General features: G+C 41.2%; 1 protein-coding gene across 2 annotated transcripts in view; it reads left to right on the forward strand.

Annotated features, from left to right (window-relative positions):
• The first annotated feature begins 3758 nt into the window (after window positions 1-3758).
• The window catches only part of cacna1hb (calcium channel, voltage-dependent, T type, alpha 1H subunit b), a 115297-nt gene continuing 98022 nt past the window's right edge, over window positions 3759-21033 (forward strand). Inside the window, exons 1-2 of one of the 2 annotated variants that reach the window (XM_036137457.1) lie at window positions 3759-4114; window positions 11327-11601. In XM_036137457.1, coding sequence (XP_035993350.1) covers window positions 11351-11601 — 251 coding nt within the window. In that variant the 5' untranslated portion in view covers window positions 3759-4114; window positions 11327-11350. Of the gene's footprint in view, window positions 4115-11326; window positions 11602-21033 lie in introns of those variants that run through there. The other variant, XM_021322227.2, reaches the window with a different exon arrangement.

Below are 21033 nucleotides of genomic sequence, written 5' to 3' on the forward strand. Positions count from 1 at the left end.
AAACAAACATTCATGCACGCACTCACACCTAAGGACAATTTAGAGAGAATTAACCTAACAGTCATGTTTTTGGACTGTGGGAGGAAGCCGGAGTACCCAGAGAGAATCCATGCATGCACAGGGAGAACATGCAAACTTCATGCAGAAAGACCCAGGGCAAGGGTAGGACTCGAACCCAGGACCTTCTTGCTGCAAGGCATTTTATTCCCACCCACTGGGTCACTGTGCAGTCCCCCTTTCGACATCTTGTTAACAATTACCTCTCTTCCTCTGCGCCTATCCCTTTCCTGAACCCTGGAGCAACATTCACCGACCTGTCTGTGTTTATAAACCACGTGAAGCCTCCTCAGTTGGCCGTAGTTGTTGCTGCACAAGGGGTCTTAGAGAACAACAACGTGGCAGCTGCTCAGATTTCACGCCCTTACATCACGCTCAATGAGGTGACAAGTTAGGTTTTGATCAATCTAAGGAGTCTGAAGATTAAAAGTGTACGCCGACTGCTGAGCTCTAAATACTACAGGCATTTGACATTTTGTTCAGTTGTGGGTGGTCTTTCATGTTTTGTTGTTCATCAACTACAATAAATAACCGACAACTATGGAGGTTTGGAAAGGGAGGAATAAAGCAAAGGAATTCGTAGTTATCGTCAGATAGCTCGTCTTTGCCTGTGAGGTTCTCTTTGTCGTTCTCTTTTTAATAAGCTTTGCCTGCAATGAAATATTTCTGAGAGCAGGGTCAAAAAGGCTCTCCCTTTAATTGCGGAGCTACTCGTTTTGACTGCATAATGGGACACAAAAGTAGCTCTGAACTAATACAAGCTACTGGTGAGAGCATTTGAATGAGATGAGCCTGTCGTCTCCAATAAGTGTTTTATTCTGAAAGTTTAGACTGTTGGGGCTTATTCTTAATATTGCATAACTTGACACTGACAGAGCGAGTCAGAGCATGTGACTTGTCCCTTCGATCTGCTCCGCCTGATGGTGCGCCGCTCTCCCAGTATCCCTCATCCTGCCTCTGCCAGCCAGTTATCTCGGCAGTCAGCGACACTGGACGGAGCAGGCGAGTGGGTGTGTGGGCAGAGAGGGCTGTCATGTGTGAGATGATGCTCTGCCTTCACACTCAGCAGGGGTGTCAACTCACTAAAACCCAGAAAGCTCCAACACACAATACCTTCAAATCTGCTTACATGCCCTGTAAGGTTTCAGAGGAAAAGGGATTACTAATGACTGATCCTGTGGCATACGGTGCAAAATTCCCATAACAGAGGTGGAGGAAAAACTAGCAAATTCAGTAAAGTGGCAACATTAAAATACCAGAATGGTAGAAGATATACAGTAAGTCCTTACTTTGAACTTAAATGGGCTTCATATGCAATATAAACTCTATTTTTCAAGATTGGCAAAGACTGTTACGGTTCTGTGTCAATCTATTATTCATTCATCCACTTATTGTCTTTCACTTAACCACATTGGGTCGTGTAGTTTACCATTTCAAGAGGGACACGTACACATCCCTGCTGTTAGTAACCCCCCCATTCGTTCTGTGGGATTCCCAGACATTTTTTAGCAGGTAGGGATCTAAAATCCCTACAGCGAGCGCTGGTTCTCCTCCCATATGTGGCACCTGGAAGACCTCCAATGGGAGGCTTAGTAGTAATGCATGATCCAGGCTAACTCCTTATGATATGGAGGATCAGTGGCTTGTCTCTGAGCTCAGCTTATATCACCTGTGGGTCTGATTGGTCAAATGTATTACATTCCACAAAGTAACGAAGCAAAACTTTAGAGATGGGACCAAAATAGGTTTTGTGTATAGTGACCTGACGAGGATCCAAGAGGGATCGAAAAACCTTTTGGTAAAGCCCAGGTTTACACACCGGCACACCAGCTAGTGTTGTGCTAAATTAATTACAAACGACCTCGCCGTTAAGTGGGTAATATCTACTACAGTAGCTGTGGAGAGTAGTAAATGTGACAATGTCCTCCATGGATTTGGTACCAAGCTACTGCTAATAGCTAATAGCTGCGGTCATAGTGTGAAATGGTTTTTGGCACTGTTTCCAAGTCCACTTATTATAAGCAACCTTGGCTTTGTTCTTTTCTAAAGTTGTGTCTAAATTCCATGAATAGCATTTTTCTGGGCTCCTATCTGAACGTGTAGTCGCTTTTTTAGACACTAAAATTAGCGACAATAAACACAAGTCATAAAGAGACCCGCTCGCGCTGAGCGCTTCAGACAAGAGTGAACCGGCGGAGGGTTCACCAGGTAATAATATCAGATATAGACTCTTATTTTCTCCTGGTTCTTACTTCTTTCTTTTTTTTCTTGGTTACTTTCACTTTCCTCTCACAGGGCAAAGAGTATGGATGGTCCTCCCTTTCAACAGAAAGCAGCAAATAGAATGATTTACAGTCGTCTTTGCTTGTTTATGCTGCTCCTTCACCGACAGCACATCTTCATAAAGAAGACATACGGGAAAAATACATATGGCTGACAGGTTTGTCCCCTTTCGGCTACTGAAATCAGAAATGGCGACACAGCATGTGGGTGCACCACCACCTATGCATTTATAAACTCATTCTAACCTATGAGAATGCTTTTGTTTTTGATGTGACATTATTAGACTTTGCCAGAATATGTATTTATAAAAGCAATACTTGATTTTTTGCTAATCAAAAGAGAATTTAGTTACATACTGTCCCTTTAATTAAATGTAAAGATCAGGTGCTCAGCCTTTTCTTCTAGCCATTTTATGTATAATTCCCTTTGGGTCCCTCTTATTGCCCAGGATTATCCCACATTAAACCATAATAGATACGCAAAGTGGGGCCATTTTGGAACTTGTGCACAACAAATTTTGCAACCATATTTTATAAAGTAGCCAAAATAAACTTGAAGATGGGAACCCGATGGGCGCCGTTACTACTCACAGTTGACCTACATCAAGCCTAATCTAGCAAACCTGTAGGCGAGTTCCAATACCACGACTATACCAAACTTGTGAATGTGGCTCATACCTGACCTGCATCAAGATCAAGTTGTCAGTGTGCTGATATGAATTTGACCAACATCAAAGCTATATCACCAAACACTCACAATATCTCACAAAATGCCAATTTTTTTAGCCTAATTCCAGCAATATGGTTCCCATGTTTCTCTTAGTACCTGCAAAAAGGCTGAAGTCAGGAACCCAATGACTCCTACTCAGTGCCTACAGCTAACCTGCATCAAACCATAATCAGCAAATCCACATCATGGGGCTAATTTTTGCAGCCTACTTAAAGTCATCATGGGTCCCATATGTAAATGCTCTCTGGGGAATACAATGTTGAAATGTTAGAAGTCAATCTAGACAGAAATGTGTGAAACCAGCACAAAAAACATTATTTGAATATTTTAATGTCTTTATAAAGTTTTCAAAATAAAAGTCACATTCTGTTTTTGTTTTTTCTGGTGATCCCCACATTTGTTCAAGCGTGATAGTTCCGTCTAGATATTTGTGTTTTTAATCAGTAAATAACTGTATATGGTCAGCTTAAAAGCTGGATAACAAAGTTAAACCTGACGATTAGCAGCTGCGAAGGTTTATATATTCATCATAAGAAACGGCCCCAGAAAGAAACATCTGCACCTTTAAGCCTTGTGTCTCAAAAGTTAAAAGAAACGCAGAATCTCAAAGGAAACTTCCTGGATCGGGTCGTCTTATTTTGAAGGTAAAACCCGAGTGTTTCTGTTCTGCCTCTAGCTGACTGGCTTGACGCAGCTCTCCTCCCCGGTGCGCCTAAACTCCGGTACCTGAGCACCGAGCGGAGCGTCCAGCGGCTGAAGGGGGCGCAGACGCACGGGGAGCGAAAGAAACGCCCGCTCCTACTTAACTACACTTTTACCTTTTGGTGAAAACTTGTGCGTCTCATGCTTCTGTTTCCCCTTATCATCCTCTGATTCATCTTTTTGTCATCCTGCTGACGGACTGAGTTTGGATTCTGGCAGAGGGGCGGGAGGAGGAGGCAGGGGAGCGCTGAGCGGCTCTCAGATGGAGCACCGGGGCTCCTGGAGCTCAGGGCGCACGGCAAATCCGGAGTGAGGGACGCTGGTAAATGGACGCTGCTCACCGGTAAGAAGCGCTGGCAAAGTTTTTAGCGATTTGTGCAGCTTTTATTTGCACTTTTATTGCTGCGCTGTCCCGTGTTCAGCGCTGAATGGGTCGCACAATAGAAAATCTCTGGATGTGGTGTCGCTCTTTGTCATTTGCGCTCTGTACATAATGGATTTTTTTTTTTAATTTCCAAGTCTATGCATTAAAACGAGTCATTGATTGTATTGTGGAATGGATAATGAGTTGTATTTAAAGTCTGTATCATAGAAATATTGAGACTTGTTTTGAGATATTTTGTTTAGACTGGAAGAACAGTTAATGTTTGCCTTAATCTGCCATTTGTCTGGCACAGTCGCGTCATACATTTTCACCGTTTCGGCCTTCTGGGAAAATAAATCCATCCCTGTTTCGGATGAACAGTTGTGTAGCCTATTTGATTTTTGGAGATTTGCAGATTATTTACATTTTTTTTGTTCAGAATTAGACACTTCAGCCACTACTGGAGATCTATGGCGATAAATGCATGCGTGCTGATTCCACATTACTCATATGATCCCCTCAGGGGGGTTTCAGGTCCTGTTGATGCATGGATGTACAGTATTGCGTTATGGAGACTGCGTGTTTGAGACTCCCCAGATGATTTAATTCCATCATGGCCGAACTGTCTGCAAGGGAGGCTTTTAAAAGAGTTTTAAAAATAATGTTTAGGGCCCGTCAGCCCATTTTCAGGTAGAATAAATTACTTCCCTTTTTTATTTGCTGGTTAATTGATGTCTACCCAATAGCCACTGGTGAATAACAACAAAGAGGCTCTTTACTGTGCAGCTCAGGACTCATTGTCCAAGCTAAGTTTCCATAGTGAACTGAGCGAAAAACGGAGGGATAGTGGCGGATACGATCTCATTATTTTCATCAAACATTCACGCACAGAAAGGCTCCTCTTTAAACGGTGAGCTCTCTTGCCAGCTTTCCTGTTGGACTTTTTTTTTTCTTTCTACACAGATGCCAGAGAATGCATGCCTGTGCTGTTTTGTCCAAAACTAATTAGAATTTTTGGTGCCAGCTTCACAAGAAATTTGTACCTTTTGGAGGGATTCTTCCTCCCAGGATCTCAGGGGACCCATAAGTGATGGAAGGAGCATTTGGCGGACCAAATGTGGGCAGCGTTTGCTGTGTGTATACTCCTGTCGACGTGGGAGCGTTGTTGCGTGCTCCACCTTGCATCCTTTCCTGCCTGATAGCCTGACGCTGGAGGGGATATAAAAAGTAAATGATTCCCATCTTCAGTTCAAACTGACATCATCATTCAGTTTGACGTTTCCGAGATTATTTCCGCGCTTAGAGAAATCTCCATCAGTGCCTTTAAAAATTAACCACTGGCTGCTGTACCTCATCAATGTCCCTGTATTTCATTTGATCTTAAATTAGCAGTCAATGAAAAATTGTAATTCTCATTATCATCATCATCATCATCATAAGGATGGATTTATGGTTACAGTGCTGTACAAAACCTTTCACTTTTTATGCACTTTAATGTATTTTGTTGGGATTTTATATTATAGACCAGCACAAAGTGGCACATAATTGTGAAGCAGAAGTAAAATCAATGTGTTTACAAATAGAAATCTGAAATGTGTGGCATGCTTTTGTTTTCAGCCATTTATCTCTGATGACCCTATAAAATCGAATAAAATGAATAACCTACAGAAGTCACCAAAGTTCACATGTTTGGATTAAATCTAGTGATAAATACAGATATCCAGCTTTCCAGCTGTATCATAAAGACCAAGGAACACATGAGTAGAGTTGTGGAGAACTTTAAAAACGGGGTTATGAAAACAGTATCCAAAGGTTTAAACATCTCGTGTGACGCTCTTCAAGCTATGATTGGAAAATGGAAAAAGCAGTTTGCAACTGTAAAACTAGCAAGACATGGCCAGACAAAAAAAATAAACAAAAACAAAAACCAACAAAACAACAAAATACATTAACCATGGAAGCAGGAAAGAGGCTCTTGGAAACTCTGGAGGAACCACAGAAACTCAAAGCTCAGGTGGAAAAAAATCTGTTGATATGGAGTAAGAGAGCTGTAAAAAAATATGTGCATGCTTCTAACAATTTGTTTTTATATTTGTATGTCAGTAAAAATACTGCTGCACAAAATTCTACTGTCACATAGGTGAGACTGAGAAATTGCGTGGGTTCCGATTGTTTTATGTGAGTTTAAGCCTAAAAGCTGTGAGTGCAAAGTCTTGTGCAAACAACTCTTAACTTCAATGACTGCAAAATCTTCACTGCGGTGGACATGAATTCAAGTTTATGGGTTGAAATAATGTGACAGAGGGCGTAATCAAACAAGAAGGAAGTCTCTGCAGTGAGTTTCTTGTGGTGTGGGAGGAGTTTGTGTAAGACATGATTGGTCGGATTGACAAGTTTGGGTGGAGTTTGAAGAAACCATGATGTGGGATCATTACTTTCCCCCCTCCCCAGGAGTTGCAGCACATCCCTTAACTGGGATTAGCTAAAAAGCTACATAAGGCTAAGATACTTTAAAAAAAAGTATGATCGATTCTATTTATTTTTAGGCTATGCTGCTTTCTTTGACTCTGCTGTCATCACACAGCGTGGTGATAAGTGTCCAGACTCAACAAACAGTGTGCACTAGCATCGAGAAGCTCACCAGTTACTTCTGCTCAGCCACCAATTAGCCGCTTTAGATAAATACAAGGAGGACCTTGCAACACTGCATTCAAGTACTTCTTGTACGATTATAGACTATTGTTGTCACATTTGTAGGTGTGAACCCAAAATGCAGCCAACACAGAGTATGTCTTAAAAGGTTTATTGAGACTTAGAATACTGGCAGACGAGGCAGGCAGGCAGGCAGGAATGGGAAGGAGACTCCAGAGGATGCAGACAGACCAGGAGTTACACGCAGTGATAAAGTTGAGCCAGTGGCGAATGTAGGAGGGGACTTGATCAGATGATGCAGGCCGAAGGTTTACCAGACCGGGCGGAGCCACTTGCAGGACCTTTGGGGAAACAGAGCAGACAAGCGGCACGCAGAGAAAGGAAAACTTCTTCAGTCTGGACTGAACACAGGCAGAGTTTCCACGTCCAGCCGGTTGAGCACACAGGACTGGGAGCGTTACGATGGCAGAGCACATGGTAGGAGACGAGGCGGTCTGGCAGTGAGTGGGTGAGCAGGGGAGCAGAGTAGGAACTGATTAGTGGCAGTAGGTGGAACTGGTCTGTTGACTGAGAAGTGGAGTGAGCCAATTGGAGGGTTTCTGTGGCTGAGAGGTGACAGAGCTGATTATAAACAAACAAACAAAACCCTAAAACATAACAAGGTTGGATATTCACCAAAGCAACGTCCCTAAACATACAGGCAGAGCTATAGTGGCACCGGTAAGCTCAAAGCATATTCGTGTTTTAAATTGGCCCAGTCAAAGTCCAGACCTAAATCCAATTGAGAATAGATTGCAGGATTTGAAAACTGATGATCAGTGTCTCTTCACCCAACCTGAATGAACTCAAGATATTCTGTAAAGAGAGATAGGCAAAGATTTAAGTCTGTAGATCTGAATAGCTGGCAGAGACATTACACAAAAGGCTTGTAGCCGTAAATGCAAGGAAAGCTGGCTCTAGAGTATTTACTTAGGAAGTCTGTACACAACTGCCTGCCACACCTTTCAGATTATATTCATAGAAAAATTAAAAACATGTCTCATTTCCTTCCACTTTACAAGCACTATGTGTGTCTGTATCCCCATAAATCCCATTAAAGTACACCGTAGTTTATGTTTGTAACAAGAGAGTGTCTAATTTTGCAACTCAGCAAATACAGGGCTGTTTTTGGTGCTGGAAAAATTTAAGCAAGAGCAGCGTTGATTAGACACGAGGAAGAGTTAGACTCCTGATAAATAACTCTAATTGACATACAGAGGGAGTTAGAATAGAACAGAAATATCCCCTAATGTCCCACAGAGGAGAAATTCAGGTGTACCAGCAGCAAAGTGAAATTTAAATGGAGCACACAGATATCATTAAATGTAAGAAAGAAAAAAAAATTGTAGGATGAGGGAAAATGTATTATGTATGAAATTTTCTTTGTATAGTGATTAAAAACAGCAGAATCAGGTTCAAATAATTGTGCAACTATACAGGGAGATATGAAATACTGTGCATGTTTTATTGTGGATAAAAAGCAACATCAGACTATATTTTCAATAAATAAAAATCTGTGCAAATTACAACAGAGACTTATTCAGTTTGTTGGGAGCATAGATTAAAATTTAACAGCTGCTGGGAGGAAGGATCTGCCATTACGCTCCTTTGTGAACCAAGGATGCACTGAAGAAGCTCTTTAATTATAAATCGTTTTTTAAAATCAAATCTGGAGGAGGGGACCGTGAAAACATCAACTCACAAAATCTTTTAATCACCATAGTCACAGTCCCCTCCCTTAGATATGGATGCACATAATAGTTGAGGAAGCTGAAGCCAAAAACCAAAGCTCTTCTAGGAGGTTTTAACCAACCTCTTCAGGATGTAAAATATTAACGATTAAACGGGGTGTATATTGTTTCTGTGACTGTGAATTGAACCAAAGCCCTCTTTGTAAGAATTAAGTAAAATTAAGATATGTGCTTAAATGTGTCTGCAAATTAGTATGGGTGTAAATCACCAGCTTTATTATGATACAATGTTATATCGATTTGGTTGGATGATGATGCGATGTTTACTGATATCACAGAGTCCGTCACGATACGATTTCCATTAAATTCAATACACAAGTCTGTGATCGATATGTTGCAATATCATCTGCCCCTCTGACGCTGTTATTTACATTGATATCAACTCACAAAACAAAAACAAATATGATTTGACCATTTTATTTCTGAGCTCTTATGGGCATCAGGCAAAAAAATGGCATTCTTCTTTTTTTTCTTCTTACAACAACAACAATAATGATAATGGTACATTTCAAAATAGAGATGTGTCTTGAAGATGGCGATATAAATCGATGTTTTCATTTTGCATTCATTTAATTGGATCGTTAAAGGTGCATAGTGCACGTTTTGAAGTGAAATATATTATTTTCCTTTCCCATACATGGTCTTACAATTGCTCAAGCATGTAAAATGAGTTATCCTCTATTTACCACAGATGCCTCTATAGGTTGGATTAATTAACCTGACTCTCGTCAGATGGATGTAGTTCCGCCGAGCTCCACATGGCTCCCCATATCCATCTGGAATCGCTGCCATTGGGAGGGATTTCAATACCACATAAAATGGAAGAGCCAATCAGGATCGCCGGATTTCCCTAGATGTGACGTATCAGAGAAGCGACTGTTTGGATTCAGACAACATTGGCGGCTCACAGCGAGGAAGCAAGCATTAACATTGATGCTGTTATTTCAACAGTGTCGTCCAATCTACTGAATATTAATTATTTTAAAGAACACCAGAGAACAGCTCTGAAGGTTTTTTTATTAGTGGAAACAATGTTTTCCCATCCTGGTTTGGCGAGTGCTTCATCTTCCCTAACGCCAGCGTCACAGGTTGCTTTCGACGTGAGTGGTCGAATTAGCACATCAGTAAAGATGACGGATAAGTGGTTTATCCAATCATATGCAAGGATTCTTGATAAGGCCCCTCCTTCTGAAATACATCTCCAATGAAGCGATCCCAGATGGATGTGTGGAGCTCTGCGGAATGAAATCCATCTGGCGAGAGTCAGGTTATGGATTAATCCTTTCATGAGAGACTGATTCGGGCTGAATCCTCTGGGCGTGCACAAGAGTGTGCGCACTCTTGTTCTCCTGGCTACTTTGTTGAGTGTCCAGCGTAATCGATGCATTAGCGAGAGAACACGGGCTAACTTCAATATTTATGACTTTCATACCTCAAAAGACATTATGGCTCTAAACAAAACTGGTGTCGCCAGAGGGGGCATTCATCTGCAAAAATCCTGGAACTTGCGCTATGCTCCTTTAATCATCTAATTGATGAATTAGTGTGGCTCAATGTATTGTTACACACCTACAAATTAGCAAGAAAATGTTGATACTGGACACTAGATTGAATGCTTTTTTTTTTACCTGAAAATGTGGTACATCTTGTTACACAAACAAAATGCTTTCATGAGCAGGTGCTCTTCCAACACTTTTCACTTTATTGCATGCTGTATTCCACAAAAAAGCACCAAACGTGCTGTAATTGGCATTGGACGTTTCAGGCCCTTTGATTTGCAGGATTTTAATTAAAGGCTGTTCTATGTTTCATACTTTGAAACAGGTTTTTAAATTGTTTGTGCTGCCTGCTTTTGGGGGAAAAAAGGTGTTTTCAAGACAACATGACCTCTTTTTGAATGAAGCTCTGATTTTAGGAGGTTTTGGGAAATCGGATTAATTACCTTGAAACCCAATGATTTTAATAGTGGAGCAACTCTGGTGTAATTAACAAATAAATCCTTTTCTTGCGCTGCTAGTGGGCTTTATTGACAGTAATCAGACAGGAAATTGTAAGAGGAAGAAGGGGCAGCAAAGGTTTTAAGGTCATGAATCAAACCCAGGACAGTTGTGCTTAGGACTATAGGTTCTGTATACACCACTCTACGTCCGACAAATAAATCCTGCGACAAAGTTAGAACCTAAGAACTAACAGTAGTCAGGGCTAGTTAGTGTTTTACAGCTAAATACAGATAAAGCCAGTGTTTGCTACTAAACTGAACTTAAGGTACCAACTTTTTAAACGATTTAAGCAACATATAGACACTGCAGAAGTGTTGGAGTTGATTTGGTACTGGTGATTTTGCTGTAAAAGCTCTGTAATAAAAAAAAAAAGCAGACTTTGTTCTGCTTTTGACAGGGAAAAAAAAAAAAAACGTTGACAGACACAGGATCGTTTTTATGTCCAGATTGTTTGGAACCAGTCTGGATTAACGCATCAGCAGTAATGGCCTGGTGTTGTCAGAGAAGTGTACAGGATTATTACCAGAAGGCCTGAGTGCTTCCTGTTGTCATCTCTGACCCTGTTTTCCTCGCCTCCTCCACACCGTTTAGTTCACTGTCGTTTAGATCTCTGTAGATCCATGTTTCCCGGACTGGATCGCCGAGTCTGTCGACAATCGGTCCCAGTTCGCTTCGGAGGCACCAGAGCAGATGGCCAAAGCCTGCGGAGGAGGAACGGTCTGATGGTGCCCCTTTGCCCCCTTTCGTAGGTTGGGGCTGTTCACGGCGCCGCCATGACGGGCACCCAGGAGCCAGACCTGCACGAGCAGCATGGAGGACCGACGCAGGAGGGCGAGGACGAGGACGACGATGGGGAGAAGGTACATGTGTCAGTGGAGGAACAAGAGTTGGAGAACAAAGGGGAGGAAGGGGAGGAGAAGGAAAAGGAAGAGCTGCCGTACCCCTCCCTAGCACCAGTAGTTCTGTTGGCGCTGACCCAAACCAGCCCTCCCCGCTCCTGGTGCCTCCGTGTTGTCTGCCACCCATATCCTTTACTGCTGGAAGTGCTCCTGAACTGCGACTCTCTTTTCATAACTCCGGTGTCTCTGCTTTCTGCTCTGTACTTTCTCAGAACCGGTGTAGATGCAAGGTAACAAGCGCCGAGATGTTTATGTTCCCTTTAAACACGGGAAAGGGGTGGGGAGAAGGTCAGCGCCGTGCACGCGTGTGCGCGTCTGCATGCGGCTGTGTCTTCGGAAGAGCTCAGGTATTTCCCTGGGCCCATTACTTGTAGAAAGAGACGGCCAGCATTTTGGTCCTGATTGCAGGTTTCCATAGTGACAAGCCCTAATGAATCTGCAAGGTTACAGCTGCCTGTCAGTCGCATTGTTACTGGCCTCTATTTATACGGCAGGAGAGGTTGCAAACGGCGAAGAAGACACGCGTCACCTCCCGAAAACCAACTCTGCTTCTGTCTTTATCATCTCACCTCCCGGTCCTTCTCGCCATCTCGCTGCCTCCATCCAGTTCCGCCGTAAAGGTGTTAGAGTGTTCCGGCGCGTTTATCGGCGCTGTGTGTGTGTGTGACAGAGCAGCCAGGAATACTCTGAAGCGTGTATAAACGTCAGCAGCACCTCGGGGATTTGTCGAGGCTGTCCAAATTGAATATTTTCCACGGCTTATGACTCTATGTGAGCCCATCTATGTATGTGTGTGTGTGTGTGTGAGTGTGTTGTTACGTGCTCGTCTGTGGGTAGGTGCAACAGTCAGCACTTTGTGTTCTCCATACAATATAGATATAATTGCTGAATAAATAAAATGTACACCAGGAGTAACATAGGAAAAGGAAACACGTGCCTTCATTAGCGTGGGTCGTGGGAGCCCCGTGGAGTGGCAGCCCTCCTAACAATTTACTTCTCAGAAGCAGCAAGAAGCACAGCAAACGAACCGCGCTTGGATAAAATTCGGTTCAGCTTATTTTAATAGTGCCAATTCACAGGAAATGTCACCTCAAGGTGCTTTGTTTTTTTTTTTGTTTTTTTTATTAAATTTTTTTATTATTTTTCACAACATAAGTATATAACCCCTCCCAACCCTCTCACAAAACAAAACAAAAACACCAAACAACCAAAGCAACCAGGCCAGCGCATATCAAATCAATAAGTTTCACAGAAAATTGACATTTACAAATATCCTCGATGTTAGCAGAAACATCCATAGTAAACAGTAGCTTACAGTAAATAATACTTTCAAAACAAATGTTCATCAAAGAAGTTTACTTGTCCCAGTATTGCAGGAAAGAAAGTAGTTCCAAGATTTCTTGAAGTTTTCTATGTCATCATTTAGCTTAGCTAGCATTTGTTCATATGACACTATTTCCACCATTAATCCCAACCAGCTTTTAACATTCGGAACAGTTGAAGATTTCCATAGTCTGAGGATTATTCTGGCAGCCGTGACCGTCCCCACCTGCACCACGGTGTTTTGGTGTTTAGACAAATTAGGCATCACAGTTGGATCCCCCAGTAAACATAGTCTTGGTGACATGGGTATCCCCACCCCTATCCAACTTCCAATGTGTTGTAATACTGCTTTCCAGAAAGGGGAGATGCATATACATTCCCATATCGCATGTATAAAAGTTCCTGATTCCATTTTGCATTTCCAGCATAGATTATCGGCCAGCAGGCCCATTCTATGGAGCCTGGATGGGGTGAAATAGAATCTATGTATCATCTTATAATGCGTAAATTTCCCTCTCGATTCTTTGATATATTTACCATTATTTGAGAGTATTTTCAACCATTCTTCATCGCTAAAAATGCAACCAAGGTCCCTCTGCCAGACAATCCCAAGACTTTTACACACATCCCTAGGCATGTTATTGAATAATCTATAAAATATAGATGCTTTATATTTGATTTTGCTTGGGCCCATGAACTCTTGTATCGGATTATCCTTACATATGAAATTGTCTTTAATAATACAGTCTCTGATTTGTAAATATTTCCAGAAATTATCTTTTTTTATGTTATATTTTAGCATGATATCTGAAAAAGATATAAACGCCCCATCTGTATATAGATCATCCACAATACGTATTCCTTTCACCAGCCATTCTTTCCAATAAACTGTTTTTCTTCCAATACAAATGGATGGATTAAACCACAATGAAGAATACAACTGTTTTAAATGTGACATCTTACATATTTTATGCATCTCCTTCCATACTATTTTGGAATGTGCTAATATTGGATTTGCAGACAGAGGTTGTCTATTATCCGATTTACCATGGGAAAGGACATCTATTGGTCTGAATGGGTTCACCAACTCTTCTTCAATATTCATCCAACTCAATTTTGTTTCTCCCTTTTCAAAATATTTAGACAACCTGGACATTTCGAATGCAAGATTATACAACCTTACGTTAGGGAGGGCCATGCCTCCTATGTCCCTTGCACACCACATTTTCTTAATACTAATTCTGGGTTTCTTCTTGTCCCAAAGGAAGTCCTTAACATAAGTGTCATACTGTTTGTAAACCTGGGATGGGATGTCAACAGGTACCATCATGGACACATAATTAAATAATGGGGCTATCACCATTTTTATTACATTCACCTTTCCCCATAAAGAGAGCTTCAATTTTGCCCATTTATTAAGATGAGTTTTTATTTTCTGAAGAAGCGGTTCCATATTCAGTGGCATTATTTCTTCTACATTCGGATGAAGTTTTATACCCAGATACTTCAAACCTGAGGGCACCCATTTAAAATTAAATTGTGTAATATAATTTGAATGACATGTTTGGGATATGGGCATACACTCAGATTTATTCCAATTAATCTTGTATCCTGAAAATTTTGAATATGATTCAACACACTGTAGTAGAGCTGGGACAGAGACGATTGGATCTGCTATAACAGCTAAGATGTCATCCGCATACATAAGTAGCTTGTGCTCTTTTCCTCCTGCATAAATTCCTTTAATTCTTGGGTTGACTCTTATCGCCACGGCTAGTGGTTCCACCACCAGCGTGAAAAGCAATGGGGACAAGGCACAACCTTGCCTTGTCCCTCTAGAAAGATGAAAAAATTCAGATAACTGACCATTCGTCATAATTGCTGCTTTTGGTTTAGAGTATAATAAGTCAACCCATTTGCAGAACATGGATCCAAATCCAAATTTTAGAAGTGTTGTTTTAAGAAAGCCCCATTCCACGCGGTCAAAGGCTTTCTCAGCATCTAAAGAAAATGTCGCAACAGGGGTTGGATTAGAATTATTCAAATGTATTAGATGAGTAAGCCTTCTCATATTGTCGACTGAAGATCTGTTCTTAATAAAGCCTACCTGATCTTCATTTATGATATCCGGAAGTACTTTTTCTAATCGCGATGCTAGTGTTTTTGTTAGTATTTTACAATCTACTCCTATAAGACTGATGGGTCTAAAGTTAGATGGATCTGAAATGTCTCTGTCTTTTTTAGGAATAAGTGATATCAGAGCCTCATTTAAAGTGCCAGGTAGAGAGCCTGAATCAAAGGCTTCTCTATACACATCATATAATATTGGGGCAATGCTGTCGATATATTTCTTATAATATTCGACTGGGAAGCCATCCAGGCCCGGTGATTTTCCAGGTTTCATTGACAAGATCGTAGCTTTGATTTCTTCTAGAGTGATAGGAGAATCCAATTTTTCTCTTTGCTCATTGGAGATGGTTGGTAACTTCAGTAATGAGAAAAAGGCATTAATTTCTTCTGAGTCAGGTTCATTAGCAGATGTGTAAAGGTTTTTATAAAACTCTACAAATATCCTATTTATGTCTTTGACTGCAGTAAATGTCTTGCCATCTTTTCTAATTATTGGAATGTTATTCGAATTATCTTGTTGTTTAAGTTGTCTTGCTAATAATTTGCCATTTTTTTCCCCACCTTCATAAAATTTTGTTTTAAGTCTGAATAATGCATATTCAGCTTTCTTATTATATAGCTCATGTAACTGATATTTAAGATTACATAGTGTTTGATATAGAGGATTTGAGTATTTCTGTGCTATTTTTTTCTCTAACACAAAAATTTCTTTTTCCAACTTTTTTTCTTTCTCATTATTTTCTTTTTAAATTTTTGATGCATACGCAATGAATTTACCCCGAATGTACGCTTTCGAGGCTTCCCACACTGAGGCTATATTATCGGTGGAACCCTTATTTACTTGAAGAAAAAAATTAAGGTCCTCCAGAATAGAATTACTAAATGCCTCATCTTGAAGTAGCATAGTATTAAGTCTCCAACGTCCTCTTCTTTCTTTTTCCACCTTGAAGTCTATATGTAACTCCACTGTGCCATGGTCACTTATAATAATTGCTCCTATTTCACAGCCCATTACGGATTCCACTAGCTTATTAGATATTAAGAAAAAGTCAATTCTAGAATATGTCTTATGACTGTGAGAGTAGAAGGTATATTCTCTCTCTCTTGGGTTTATCAGTCTCCATATATCAACCAAATTCCAGTCCTGTGCTACCATTTGGATGGCAGCCCTATCCTTAGGTGCTGAGTTCCTCCCCGGCGTACTTTTGTCAATAAATCCGTCCATCACCTGGTTGAAATCGCCTCCCAGAATAATATGTCCCTCAGTGTTTCCTATTATATTATTAATTTCATGAAAGAAGTCTGGTTCTTCCTGGTTAGGAGCATAAATGTTGCAAAGGACAGTCCTAATTCCATTCAGCAAGGCTTCAATACATATGAAACGCCCTTCCTTATCATTATGTTGTTTAAGCATAACAAAACTTATATTTTTATTAACAAGAATCATTACACCATTTCGTTTGCTTGAAAATGAGCTGTGGTACACTTTACCCACCCAGCCTCTTTTAAACTTGGCAGCTTCTTCCTCCCCAGTTATATGTGATTCCTGAATGAGTGCAATATCAGCGCCCTTGGATTTTAGATAAGTCAAAACTTTTTGTCTCTTAATTGGGTGCCCGCATCCATTAATATTCCACGATATTATGTTGATATATCCCTTAGACATCTTTTGCTACTTGGTACTTTGCGTGATTTGATCTGCCACTTAACGAGGTACATACACAACAACATAATAACTAATACTAACAACATTCGCAAACTTAAGAACACTGGCCTGGTGCAGAAAAAAAAGAAAAAAAAAGAAATATAACACAGAACTAAGCAAGGCGACACAGAACATGCTGCCGCTGTTAGTCCTTTTCTTAACCCCTCTATTTAAACTTGGTCCGTGAAACGCCTTGAAAATCGTCCTTGGGCAGCACAGCCATCCGAACTCCGACGCACAAAACCGACATCAATTTTACATAATGTTTTGATAAGTATACACCTCAAATAGTAACGCTCGTTTTTCACTTAGCTTCTTGCAGGAACCGTTCGGCCTCTGAATTATCCCGGAAAGTCTTCCTCTCGCCCTTCCAGGTGAAGAGGAGTGTCGCTGGAAACAGCAGCCGGTGTTTCACCTCCATTTCCCGGAGGCGTTTCTTTACAGTGTTGAAAGCTCTCCTTTTCTCCACCAGCTCCTTCGACAGGTCCTCAAAGAAAGATAGTTTGCAGCCTTCCCACTCCAGCCCACGCTTTTCTTTGGCCATCTGCAGCACCTTGTCCCGAGCCGATGAGCGCAGGAACCGAATCAGGATGGTTCGCGGTGGTTTATTGACATCAGGCTTAGGCGCCAGTGAGCGGTGGGCCCGCTCCACTTCGAACTCGCCGCCCGTGAGGCCGAGCCCTTGAGCAATGATCCTTTCCACATACTGACGCACGTTTCCTTTTTCTTCTTTGTCTTCTTTCAACCCCACCATTCTCACATTGTTCCTCCGACTCCGGTTCTCCAAGTCCTCCACTCGTTCCCAAAGAGTCGCCAGCTTCTTGTCACATACCTCCACACATTTCTCCATCTGGGCACTAGCATCTTCAATGTCGGACACTCGCTGTTCGACCTCACCCAGCCTAATTAGAATATTCTCCACGGAATCTTTAAGCTCTTTAGTTGTTTCTTTAATCAAGACAACATCTGCCGCCACAACTTGTAGTGTTGCACTCATTTTCCGTATTTCTTCCATGAAGTTGGAGTCGGTATGTTTCTCTGTAACGCAGCTTAATTCTGCAGCAGTGCTTTCAGGTGTGGGGCTGGTCCTCGCTGCTAGCTTACCCCTCGTTGTCGCACCTTTGAAAAAGTTAGCTTTGTTGTTGCTTGACATTTCGTCGGTGAATTATTAATATCTGGTTTTGTAAAATGACTTTAGGATTTAGCGTATCGAATGTATTTATGTCCGGATAAATTGAGAGGTATATATACCATTTAAATGTGAAAAAAAATTGTCGGTTTCCGGAGCTCTCCTAGCGTGCTGCCATCTTCCTCGGCGGTCCCACGTGACTCCCTCAAGGTGCTTTGTAAGACAAACAAGCATTATTCATCTTCAGAAATATGTGAACCAATCAGTCCAATACAAACCAGTCATGGGTTCAAATTCAATTACAAACATTATACTACAAAGTAGGTTACAAAACGAGACTGTTGAGTTCTGCTTTGTCTCTATATCTATGTGTGTCTGTGTTATGCTAGTTGTTAAAAAAAAGTTTTCCCTCCAAGGAGACTTGGCCGATTGCTGCAACTCGTTGACTTGCAGCAATCTCTCATACTTGGCAAGCACGTGGCGACAGTGGGAAGTCCCTTTTAACAGCAAGAAACCTCCAGCAGAACCCAAATCAGTGTGAGTGCGGCTGTGTCCCGTATCGGGTCGGGGGTTCTAGAGGACAGAGCAGAAAGAGACAAAAGCATCCGTTTATGTTAAAGGAAGGACAAATTAGAGTAAAATATTATTAAAAAGAATATCCCATACAGATAAAATATATTCAGTACATAGATTAGGCAAAACACTATGAGCACCAACCAGTGAAGTGAATAGCAACAATTAAGGCTGCACGATATATTGCAATATATTGCACCTCATCAAGTGTTGCAAAAGATTACTCAGCTAATCATATAAGTGCATACACTCATGATCTGTTTGTCTGTCATACATTTATGATTTTAGTGCAGCAAAATGTGTTTTAAGAGGTTGTTAAGATGTAGCGTCTTTAAGAAACTGTTTTATTATCCTATTCTTGCTGTGCAACTTAATTAGCATAACAGCACTTTTAGCAATATAGAATTTTTTTCAATAAAAACAGGCTTTGGGTTATTTGGTTTTATGTTAGTTTTGGCAAGTATCTGAATAGACTACTCACAATCTAAGTTCCACGGTGACAACAACCCCCAAAGCAGGAAGACATGAACTATAAATAGTGTCATAATATTCACCAACTGTATTGCATGGTGCATGTTTTCCTAATATTGTGCAGTTTTACGCTGATTGTCTCTTCGACACAACATCTGTTTGTTTGTTGGAAATATCGGGCCGCAGGCAAACTTTGTGTCAAATGAGATGTTTTAAAAGTGGCACCTGAATGTAGTATGAGACAAAGGCAGTGGAGGCTTTGGGAAATGTTCTGCAGAGAAGACCTGAGTCCTGCCATCCATGTGGACGTCACTTTGACGTGTATCAAGTACCCAAGCCTTGCTGCAGACCATGTATACGTTCATAGAGACACTGTTCCCTGAATGCCGTTGCCTGTATCAGTCAGATGATTTCTCTGCCATGAAGGGAAACTGGTTCAGAAACAGTTTGAGGTGTTGAATTGTTCTCTAAATTGGTCACACGGGTCCATACCAAGCTTCACCTCACAACTTACAGGGCTTGTGGGATCTACAGCCCACATCTGGGTCTCAGTTACCTTAGCACACATTCAGGGCTCTAACAGTATCCGTGCCTTAAAGAATCAGGGATGTTTTGGTGACAAAAGGGGAGTCATCGCACGATTAAGCATGTTGCCATAATGTTATGCCTGATCTGCGCGCAGAAATATTGAGTGCATAATCTTAACACGAGTGCAGCATTTCCGCTGATCGAGGCCGAAAGCAGCCTGGTGGTTTTGATTTTCATGTTGTGGTACCGTTCGCTTGATGTGAGGAGTCCAAAAACTCAACTCAACTCAAACTTTATTTATAAAGCACATTTAAAACAACCGGGGTTGACCAAAGTGCTGTACAGAAATCACAGAGTATAAAATAAAAACTGAATGCTAAAATACATAAACACAATGCAAAAAGAAAAATTGACTGCAGATAAAATATAATAGGATAAATGTTTCAATTTAAGCAAAATAAATGTTAAAATAAAATATAATTTTTCCAAATGTCCACCTAGACTTGATTAAAAGCCAGGGAGAAGAAATGTGTTTTTAGAGAGGATTTAAAAAACCTCCAAGGAGCCTGCCGATTGAATATGCCAAGGCAAGTTGTTCCAGAGTCTCGGTGCCGCTGCCATAAAGGCGCTGTCACCTTTGGTTTTAAAACTTCTCAAGAAGATGCAAATAAGAGCTTGTGAGAAACATCCAACCATATTCTGTGCATCGGTCCGTAAATCACCACTCCTCTGTCCTCACTATCCTCTGCAAAACCTTCTCTGCCACATCGGTGAAAGCCACTATGAAGCAATCTGCAAAATGCCTTGACCTGCCGACACAAGTTTTAGTCTTACAATTTCTGTAACGTTAGAATACATAAAGTAACACTAAAAATGTTTTTTTTCTTTCTGGCATTTTAATGTCAATAACTATAATAACACACTGCTTCAGCCATAAAGACCATTGGTGAATTTTGGCGGAGAAAAAAGGAGAAGCATGCAAGCCTGAGAACATCAACCCAAATGTGAAGTACAGGAGTGGCAGCATCATGTTTTGTGATTTGTGGCAGAATAACTTGGTGCACTTCACAAAATAGGAAAGAAAATTATGTGAAACTGCTGATGAACATCTAAAGACATGAGCTGGAAAGGTTTTTAAAAAAACACATTATAATAAAATGGCTTAATGGATCACACAGCCCTGTTCTCAGACCTCTAGAATATTTGCTGGCAGACTTTAAGAAGTGCGTCCGAGCCAAGTGGTCCACAAGTCTGACTCAGTTACACTGGGTCTGTTAGGAGAAATGTGCCAAATGTACTGGCACCACATGCATCACTGTGGCTCACACTTAGCAAAAACATTAGCCTGTAAACACCTGTGCTTTCATATGCAATGAAAATGTTCCGTAACGTTGCTTTTGTGCAGATTTATGTGTGCGTGAGGCAGCATCTCAGTTTGGGTGAAGCTGCACAGAGAGGCTTTCCATTTTGTCTCTAACTGCACACCTCTTTGATGGCTCTGGAGGTCAGCACCTCTACCTCCGTCTCTGTCGGTTTTTCTGCTCACATCGGGCCCAGGCCAAGAAAACCAAGTGCAAAACTTAGTATGATAGACGCTGTGCACGTATACACGGACCCAGCTGTCAGAGCAAGGCCAGGGGTCCTGGGAGGTGTGCTGCAGGGTGGCCGTTCTGCACAAGTGTGGAGGAAATTTGGTTT

Source organism: Fundulus heteroclitus, chromosome 5, assembly GCF_011125445.2.
Source record: "Fundulus heteroclitus isolate FHET01 chromosome 5, MU-UCD_Fhet_4.1, whole genome shotgun sequence".
In the NCBI taxonomy this organism is placed as follows: domain Eukaryota; kingdom Metazoa; phylum Chordata; class Actinopteri; order Cyprinodontiformes; family Fundulidae; genus Fundulus; species Fundulus heteroclitus.